This window comes from Papaver somniferum, chromosome 10 (genome assembly GCF_003573695.1).
Source record: "Papaver somniferum cultivar HN1 chromosome 10, ASM357369v1, whole genome shotgun sequence".
Taxonomy (NCBI): Eukaryota; Viridiplantae; Streptophyta; class Magnoliopsida; order Ranunculales; family Papaveraceae; genus Papaver; species Papaver somniferum.
In genome coordinates, this window is record NC_039367.1 from 141,015,595 (window position 1) to 141,026,212 (window position 10,618).

Consider the following 10,618-nt stretch of genomic DNA (forward strand, 5'->3'; position numbering starts at 1 on the left):
GGAGAGCTTTTCGTGGTTACTGCTGTCCTTATCCTATGAGATAGGCTCCCACTGTGGTTTCCAAAATGTTTTAGGTACAAATATTATTATAGAGTCGGAAGTCTACTCTAAAAAGTAGTACATGGTTAGCCACGAGAAGTTAGCTCTGATCTCATAGTAGATAGAGGATTCCTATTTATAGACATTTATTGAAATGAGAATGTCCAACATGTATCCTCTCCTACCTTTTCTTATCCTACATCTGTCCCTATAGTAATACAAGTGTACTTTAGATTCTTGTTCATGAACCCACACGACTTGGACTGTGCACGTGCCGTCAACAGGGAAGGGGCGCTATGTAGCGCTTTTTCTTGGATATGGGGATATTTCTCCAGTCTTGGAGGGAATATTCTTTAGCATCTCTTCTTGGATGTGGGGAGGCTGACATTCTACTTTGACATTTTCCAGGTATCTACACACGTTACAGACTCGCCTAGCGCCCAGACGCACCGAGAGAAAATCGAAAACCCACCGAAATAAGCACTCTTTGGCGCCTTTTTTTCCTAGGCGCTTCCTTGGCGAGCGCCCAGGACGTCGTGTATTTCCATCATCGCTAAGGCTCTCCAATTTGTATTTTTTTTCTTTGTTGAATTGGAAATTCGAGTTCTAAACGAATCCCAAAGAAGTTTACATTTATGACTACAAAGTGTTAGATGTCAAGAAATTTCGAAGAAAGATATGTATGCACCAATATTACATTTGCATTTTACTTTTGGGGCAGGATCCCTCGACAAACCATTTTGACAAAATATCTCGACCATCCCTTTAGATGCATCCTACGGTTTTGGAGTCTGCCGACTTGACAACAATTATTAGATTTTACTCGGCTCCTCGAGCCAAGCCAAAACTTCAATGAGATATAGAAAAGGTAAATTAGTATTTTACTATAGGAAACTATTATTTCCTTTCGGCCATCTTCTTCTTCCCTGATCAACACTATATAAAGTTACTAGATCAAGTAAAATATAAAACTAGCTAAACGAGCTAGTCTCCTGAAAAAGTTATATGATGCGTCTTTTTTTTCCTTCTAATTCATAAGCATATTACCAATCTGTCGTCTTATACACATATGGCTTATACCCTGGCGGTGGTTACATGATGTGCGAAGAAAACATAGTTGGGTTTCTCAATTTTGACCAATGTAGTTAATTTTGGATATCGGTTCATCTCGGCCGGGACCGATACACTGGTACGATTTTATATCGGGGATATTATCGTTGAAATATCGGTTCTAGATTTAGAGACTATAATTTTATATGAAACATTTCTCCACACATTTTCGGATAAGATATAATAGATAACATCAATTTTATCAAAAAAAAAACAAAAGAGTAACTTTAGTAGACTTGTTTCGAGAGCTACATGCACCTTTACTACCACCCGGAAGACTTTCTTCGCCAAAATTACCCTTAAACTTTATAGAAAACGACCAATACCGTCTCATATCAGGAAATGTAGGAAAGTTTCGTATCGACCGATATTTGACCGAAACGGCCGATATTCGACCGATACGGCCGATATTATCGGGCGAATATCATATCCTCGATATCCTTCTTATCGTATCGTTCTGGGACGATATCCGAAATATCCCCGATATATCGGCCGATACGGTCGATATTGACTACATTGATTTTGACAATAATAGTGTAGAGACGGACAGAATAATTAATCAATCTAATGAAGGAAAACGAAAATATGTGGTTATAAGAGGCTCATACCCTGGCGGTGATCACTAATAATGTAACTACATTTCCAAAAGGAATTGCTATATTCCCTCCTTGGGTTGTGAACAATGGACATGATGGTCGTTTTAAATATTTAGGAGTTTTCATTATATATTCTAAAATGATCCAAAATTGATTTCGTTTATCTTACAAGGGGATGATTACTCGGCCTGATCAAACTACTGTGCTCAAAATTTACCAAGGATGATTACTAGCTGAGTTTCATACACAAGTGTAAAATATAAAGAATTTAAAATTTTTAATTAATCCGACAAAAACAAACAAAAAGATTGATCATAAAATCTCCAGAATTTATTTTTTCTTCAATAGAGGAGAGGAGATCTACAGTAGAAAGAGAAAATATAGGTCAAGCGGTTACAGAAGATAACCACTGGCTTGGCTCGTGCGGAGCCGAGTAATACTGGATAGTGACGGTTAAGTCATCAAATTCTAAAACCGTCGGATACATACAATCGAATATTGGAGAAAGATGCTTTTAGATAAAATTACAACAATACCCCTCTGAGTTTCATAAACACATCACCAAACACACTTGCAATTCGCACTAAAAACTGTCTCAGTCTCGTTTGGATTCCCCCAATTTCAAAACCCTAAAATCGAATTATGTTGTTGGCCAGGGTCTCTCAAGTTAAAGAACAACAATGGAATCCTTTTTTTGGCTGGGAATCCGGTGGAGAAGGAAATACAATCATGATCATCTTTCAATCTCAGCATCATGATATCTTTTCTCAAAACTAAAATACATGGTACTGTTGGGGGACATGTGCTGCTTTAGAACCCTAACCTTTTCTGATGCAGAAACCCAAGTATTACTAATATGGGGCTTCAGAAATTGGGGAAATGAGACAACATTTTAGCCAGATTCCAAGAGATCTATTCAATCAGTGAAGAACTCCTCCAGATCTGAAGGTAACATCTCAGTATTACAAAACCGTAGCTTCTTTTCCTTTTCAAAGCCTTAGTCTATAAAGATCTCTGCGAATTCCCCCAACAAATTGACCACTGCTGATATTGGGTTCTGGTAAAAATCAGGATTTTTGACTATCCTTACTATGTGCTGAAAATTTATTTGATTTAATATGCAGGGATGGAGGAATGAAACACATAGATTAGGACCACAATCGCATTATGATTTCTCCTCTCAAAAACAATAGTAAGTACTAATTGTTCATTTGCTTCACACTCTTAGATATATCTTGATTCATCGATTGTATGGTTGTTTCATGCTTAGTTCAAAAGGCTACCAATTTAAAGAACAACTGTAGTATTGGTGCTTCTATGTGTTGAATACTGTAAGGCCCAGCCTTTATCATTACAAGGCCAAGCCACGAAACTGAAGAATGCAAAGCTTTGAGTACTCTTTCTAATAGCAATAATGCAGATCATAATGATTCTCCGGGTTTTGAAATTGTGTTTGTGATTTTAATATGTAGTAATTTTAGATCATTATTGTTATTGTTCTTATGAAGTTTCTGTTTGTTTTTTTTTTGTTTCAGAAACCCAAGGTTTAAGGAACAATCTCTTAATGATATAGGAATACTGAACGCGATGTTGTTGGTATAATCACAGAAAGAGCTGGGTGTGTTTGCAGTGATGCTGCAAAAGAGGCTGAATCAAAGAAATCGTATGCGTTAAGACTTCAGAGTATAAGGAGATTGCTGGTTTAAAGAAAAGGAGATTCAGTGTGATGTGATGAAGGGTGAGCATAAGGGGTTGAAAGTGAAGATTAACAGTCTAGAGAAGGAGATGCTGGTAAGAATTGAGGAGAGTGAGGAGCTGAAGTCTTATAAAAAGAGGGTTGATGATGATTTTGAAGATTTAATTGGGAGGAGAACCAGAGGAAGAGAACAAAAAAAATGGAAATGGAGGTCGAAATGTGGGTAAACTCGGAATGGATATGAGTCGAAGTCTGTGGAAAAGAGAGCAAATGATGAATTTGGAGTTTTAAAGGGAAAGTGTATGGAATTGGATGTTTAAGCAAGCGTGTCATTGAATTATGGAGTCGAATTGGGTAAACAATTGAAGAACTAAATGTTTAAAACGGTACATTGAGATGGTGAGCTTATGGAGTACAGAAGTATATGTAGTGGAATGCAAAAACTAGTTTCGGGTCTAATATATGAGAGACCACAACAAAGCAAAGGTTGGATGTTAAAAGTTGGGTTGCTGACTTGCTAAGAATCGAACCAAAGCCCTCGGTCCCGTTTGTACTTCCGGGAGACCTCAAATGCGTGATAGAATTTCTTCAAAATGAGTAAACCCCATCTACCACATTCATGGTTGGCAAGAAAATCAACCATGTCAGTATCCAAAAAAAGGAAAAGAGAAGTTGATGTTATTTTTTTGTTTTGTATTTTGTTGGAAACAAACAAGGGACCATAACTCATCATGAAATACTCTTTAATTTATTTTTCTCAGGAACTTCATAGAATTGATTGCTGCTACACCCCCTCTAGTCTCTCTTTTCTTTGTTAGAGAGTTGGTGGAAATCATTAAGAAATCCACTCACTCTCTCTCCTCTCCACTCTCTCTGTAAAAAACCCTAAACTCATTTCATCACGGATTTAGGGTTTCAATCTCATCACTCCCATCATCAAAAGTTTTTGATCTGTTTGTGGTTGAAGGAAGAAGGAGTTGCTTTCTTCAGAGATCTTGATTTTTTGAGTGTAAGAAACCCTTAACTCTTTTGGTTTATTTGAATCTCTGCATGTTTAAGTTTCAATTTTGTTTGTGTGTTGTGTCTGTGTGTACTTTTTCAGTCTTGATCTTATTGATGTACTGAGTATGTTTGTTTTTGCCTAATTTTCACTTGTATGTTTGTTTGGTATGATTTTGGTGATTTTGAGTATGTCTAGTTTCTTTCTAGTACTAATTTGTACACAATATTCTTCTATTGATGTTGTTGTCTTGATAATGTTTTGTTTCAAGTTGATTTTTCTTGTAACCCGAGCATGTTGCAAGCATGGGTTGTGGTTGTTTGCACATTTGGGAAAACGACTGCAAGGGATTGGTATAGGAAATAAGAATTCTTGTTTATGAGGTTTGTTCATTTACTGCTTTACTTGTTTGAAATTTGTGTTTTCTTCTCTTTAATTTGGAGGTGGAATGGATATTAGCTGTAGTTCGCAAATGATATTTTTGTATACTTTTTGATGATTTGTCACTCGTTCTTCATCCTAATCATGTAATTCTTTGTGGGTTATTCTCTTAATGTGCACATACTCATGGTAATAATTTCGTTCCTCACAGGTTTCTTCATGGATGAAATAGACTTGCTAATTGAGACGTTACTTATGCTGTCTTCGCTCCTGTTATTATTCGGCAGCGTCGGTGCCTTGATTTTATTAAAGCGCTCACTATTGTTGGAAAGAATGATCCGCTTCTCAAAGACAGCTTGGCGGAGCTCTATTGGGTATTTTCTGCATCCTGGTTTAGCATCGTTCTCGGTTGGATCGTATACATAGCTCTCATTCTAAAATTTGGCCGTTGGTACTACTTCCCGTTCAAGAAGTTTTGGCTCATAATCAGTACTGCCGCATCATTTCTTTTTTATGGTACTTGGTAATGAACTCTTGAAAGCATTCATAATCCGACATGGTTGAGCCTTTTAATGTTTTGGCTGTCTATTACAAAAGATTAAGGCTATATGTGAACATAATGGGTGTTTAACCTACTGTTCTTTTTGCTAAACTTTATTTATTAGAGCTATTGCTATGAACTTTGTTACCAATTATACATCTTGCTTGTCTACAGTACTCTTCTGCATATTTGCAGTATGTTTGTGTTTATGTCACATCACATGGCAGAGCTACTAGATAGCTAGATGTATGTGCTAGTTTGTAGCAGGTAATTTCCTTTTTCTATTCAATGGAAGAGGACAAATGATTTACTTGTAATTGTAAGAATTCTTGAATTCTCAAGGATGTCAAGAATGCACTAATTCAAGTAGGTGTGAGAATATGCTACGCAAGTACGCAACTTAATAATGTGGTGCGAGGATAGGCCTAGGTAGGATGGTAATTCTAAATTCCACGTGGTAGGTAGTTCGTAGTTCCACCAATTTCACTACCAAAATGCAACCCAATAATTCATAAAGTTAGATGAACAATATACAGCCATATTTGGTGCTAGACAAGTTTTGAACCCAAACGGCAACCAATATTTGTTCTCTTCTTCTCCACCATCATGAATATCCTCTGCTCCTACTATGGAATTGAAATGGGTGACAATTGAAAATTTGAAGAACCGAATGTTAACCACCGTTCAATAAGAAAATGCGATATTTTTTCTCTAATTTTTCGGGAACCTAAAAGGTGATGTCTAGTTTGTGTTGCGACGTGGAAATCATCAGAGACTACGATAGGAGAGGAACTGCTACTAATTTTGTGGCAATCCATTACCTTAAGCTTACTGGCACCATCAATTTTTTACCAGATAAGAGAAGACGATTTAAATGTCTAATGGATTGCCACAAAAATCTTATCAGATAAGAGAAGACGATTTAAATGTCTAATAGGGTATTAAAAATCTTACCAGCTAAATTCACCCGAGGTTCAACTGAAGTATCTTCCCCTGGAGGATTGATTAAAGCAAGTAGACGACTGTATTGTTCAGATGAGAATGCTGGGATGGCAGCAGGTTGCATAGGTTGAAATTCCTGAGTTGCAGTAGTGTTGGCAGCAGTAGGTGTTGTTGCAGATGAAGAAGGAAAACCATGCAAGCGATAGCAGCGTTCACGGATGTGACCATGACGGTTACAATAGTCACAGTGTGGGCGAGGTCGTTTGTGGTGAGTTGCAGGTGCGGAACGAGAAGTCTGTGGATGATGTCGGTTGGTATTCAAAGCGGGAGCTTCAATGGCAGGGAGAGGACTTGCCGTGATATGTTGTTGTTCTTCCTCCTGCTGTACCATATTGAAGATGCGAATAGCAGTGGGGAAAGGATCCATCATGAGGATTTGGCTTATGAGATTAGAGAAGCGATCATGCAAACCCTGAAGAAACTCCATGGCTCTGTCACGTTCAAGTCTCTCAAGAAGAGACTTGCCGGCACCACAAATACATACTTCGGTGGCAGCCACGAGAGAATGATATTGATCCCACAGTGTTTTTATTTTCGTGTAATACATAGAGACCGACATGGATTCTTGCCTGATGGCAGCTATAGCAGACTTGAGTCGAAATAAAATAGGAGCATTGGATATACAAAATCTCACCTCTAAATCCTTCCATATTTCTCGAGAGTAAGGAGAAAAAGCAGCTAGCCCTGATGTCTGGTTGGCAAGAGTTGAGAAGCCAACTGCCGACGAGATCGTCACATCACTTCCATCATTGTTACTGCAATTCAGATTTTGGAGGAGGGAGAGATCAGTCAACAAACCCGAGCTTATCCTTAGCATTCAGAGCTTTAGTTATTCCCCTAACCCAGGAACCATAATTATCCCCCTGCAAAAGAGGAGAAGATAGCACTGTTGCAGGATTGTCACTTGGGTGAATTATGTAAGGGTCTAGGGTTCGAGTATTCCCTGAAGAGTTGATTTGGGTTTCATTGTTGGTATGAATAGGACTTGAAGGAGATGATTGATCTGAAGTTTCCACCATTGTGAGAAAGAAATCAGAGATTGATAATTCAGCGGAAGAGATAAAGATAGGTCCTAGGATGGATCAAAATGATACCATCAAAGATTCTAGCTAGGTTATTGGTTTAATGTCTCACAACTGTGTAGACATAATTGTATTGTAATCTCATATTTATACTGGTTACATAAGAAGTAATCAACTAACCTAGAACTGTTTGTACGAGTTTACAGGGAAAACTATACACAAGACTAAGAAGTTTTATAGAACTAAGTTACAGCAGAATAATAGGACTTTACAACAAATTACAACTGCAAGATTTGGACTCAGTTTGGTGGACTTAGCTTCATGTGTTGATGTCGTGTGCTCTCTGCCGCACACTCCAAGTAGTACGCCTAATAATGGTCTAATCTTCTTACTTCATAAAGTAAGTTCCTATAAAGGATTCCACAATAAAATATGTATATGGAATACTTAAACTCGAGATTACAAGGTTATATCGGATCGTAACGAATCCTATGTCAGATCCAGATGCGGGGTTTGTTACGATCGGAAAATTAATGACTACAAGTTGTTCAAATTAGTTGCTAGTACACAAGCTGATATTACTTCTGAAGTTTGGATTAGTAGATTAAGTTCAAATTCATGGAATAGCATAGGAAACATACCGTATGATATACGTGATATTAATAATTCCGTGAAGCCTCTAAAAGGAATTTTTCATTGGATAGGAAACACTAAAGTTATAGTATCATTGGATATAGTTGAAGAATAAACCAAAGAAATCCAAATACCAAGTTGCTATCTAGACAATGTATGGTATCCGTCTAATTATATGGAAGTGGGTGTCTTTGGAGAGGACCTTTATCTATCAGTTTATGATAAACATAAGAGCAGCAATGATCTATGGTTGATGAAAGATTATGCACTTGCATATTCTTGGACCAACATTTTGAGCCTTTCAATGTATAGAGAAGGTTTTGTATCAATACGTCCCCTGCATTATCTCAATAAGAAGAATGGTGAGATACTTTTACATACTGCACGTTGAGAGTAAGGCAATGATGCTTTCATCTCATATGACCCAAAAAGCGAAAGATTTGTGACCCTTGATATCCCCTGCATACCAAAACATTTCCATGCGACTACTTTTGTTGGAGGTCTAGTTTCACTCAATTCAGGTGAAGTCGTAAAGGCTTCAAAAATATCTAAGGTTTTTTTTCCCGTGCTGGCGTTTATAAGTTCTTTTCGCTGACAGTTGAACCAGCAAAAATCCAAGTGTTTGGAGTTACAACGAAGGTATCGCTGGGGAACATATATGGTTTTTTGGTGTGATTACTGGAAATCCAACAATACACCCAAATGGCAAGTAAGTAAGATCTAAGACATGATAAACACAAGAACTTAAGTTTATTTATTAGTCTCAAGAGAAATACAAGTTACACTCGTGAGTTACCAGGAAACCCTAATCCCTTCTCTAAGCCTATGAATTACAAGGAAATCCTAATTCTCTATCTCATATTCTAGACCTTTCCCTCTCCAAAAGATCTCTCCCTTTACATTGCCCCAAGGCCTCTATTTATAGCCTCCAACAACCCTAATGGTATACAACCCACATTATCTCGCCGAGGTTACTTTATACTTCGCCTGGATCATATTTCATAAAGTTTTCCCCCACCTTTCGCTGACTTCACGTGGTCTTTTCGGGACACCTGTCTTATTTCTTGCCCGATAATTCATCTAATTCGTGGGGTTAGCTTCTCTTCCAAGCCAAGTCACATTATTTCGTGGTCATTTCGTAATGGACATCTGATTCCTTTCGCGCTTTACCTCCCCTTTGGCGAGTTACCTCGTCCCAAACATTACTTCGCTGCCGTACAAATAAGGATAATTTTGACTTGATTTGACAAGTCCCTAAGGGAAGAGAATAAGAACCGTCTGAAGTTTGATAACCGCCTTTCCTCCCTTTCTTCGTCTTCCACGTGGTTTTCTTTTCCTCGTAACCGTCGATTACCGGTTCATATTCTTCAGTCGTGGGTTGTTTTGACTAGTCATCTGGTATAAATACTCCTTCTTCTCATCTATCTAAGATCTTAGCCTTCTCCTCTTTTTCCCCTTTTATCTCCAGTAAGCGCTGTTCTTATATTTTTTAATGGCTCCCAGAAAGGTTCCCCCTCCAACCACATCCTGGACCTATGAAGAGTTTACGGCCGATCTTGATAAGGTAGGATTCACCTTATTTCCCGCAATCGATTCCTCTGTTACTCCTCCCATCACTGCTACTGATTCGATGGAACTAAACTACCGGTGGATCCAAGATGAAACCTGGAATTCATCGAGGATGATCATCACCATTGGACAGTTAAGAGAAGGGATTTCTTTTCCCCTATATGATCCCAAGAATCCTCTGTTCCTTGAGATTTTAGCTCATCTTCAACCTGGTGTTTATCAGCTAAGTGGGAACGCTATTCGCTTGGCTAACGAATTTGTTCAAAGATCAAATGGCCTTCCTTCCCAGATTCCTGAATTAGGGTCGGACTTTCCTTCTGCTGATTATAACGTCAAATCTTTTCTGGAAAAATTACTTCGTCCAGTACTTGTCCACAAGATCGTACCAAGAGTGAGGTGTAAAGTTTACCCGTAAGATCTTGGCTGACCCATCCAAGGCATTACTTTTGGATGTCGATCCTACTTGCGAAAAGAGGAACAAGTATCTTCTCTTATTCAACGACGAAAATTGGATGATGTAACCTCTGGTGATCGAAGGTCCCTTCATGTGGGGCTTAGAAGAGAATGGTGTACCTCGTTCCGGTCCTCTTCCAGAGCACGCCCATCTCGCCGAATACGAACCGGGTCGGTTTATAAATTGTCCCAAGATGCCCCATGAGGTAAGTTTGATTTTTCATTCAATTTTCCATGTATTGATCGTACACCTCTCTAACGCCCTTGTTTTTTTCCTTAGTATTCCTTCCCTCCTCCTGACATGATAAAGGACCGCTCCAAGAAGCCACCTCCAGCTCAGGTCTGTATATCGCGAATCATATATTCTCAATTTATTATTCCAGCTTCTAATATTTTACTTCGCAGATGGGGGAATCTCAAGCTGCAGTGGGCCCTGCTGCAAACACAAGAAAGCGTGTCCGCTCAAAGGTTTCCTCCTCCTCCGCTCAGGTTCATCCCTATCTCGCGGCTTGCCTTTCTCCCTTTGATTCACCTACTAACTTTGTGGATTTTAGGATGACTCTTCAACCTCTCCTC

The 10,618-nt window shown here is 38.6% G+C and overlaps 1 protein-coding gene and 1 long non-coding RNA gene across 2 annotated transcripts; one reads left to right on the top strand and one right to left on the bottom strand.

Annotated features, from left to right (window-relative positions):
• Positions 1 to 2,343: 2,343 nt before the first annotated feature.
• LOC113315222 lies at positions 2,344 to 5,570 on the top strand. The gene is made up of 4 exons (XR_003342867.1): positions 2,344 to 2,693; positions 2,870 to 2,937; positions 3,281 to 4,450; positions 5,034 to 5,570. It is a non-coding gene; the product is annotated as an uncharacterized LOC113315222 (long non-coding RNA).
• Positions 5,571 to 6,285: 715 nt separating this feature from the next.
• On the bottom strand, positions 6,286 to 7,384 carry LOC113316346. The gene is made up of 2 exons (XM_026564546.1): positions 7,164 to 7,384; positions 6,286 to 7,120 (listed from the first exon to the last, which is right to left on the bottom strand). Exons 1-2 carry the CDS (start codon positions 7,382 to 7,384, stop codon positions 6,286 to 6,288), a joined length of 1,056 nt encoding a protein of 351 aa, XP_026420331.1.
• Between the last annotated feature and the right edge of the window lie 3,234 nt (positions 7,385 to 10,618).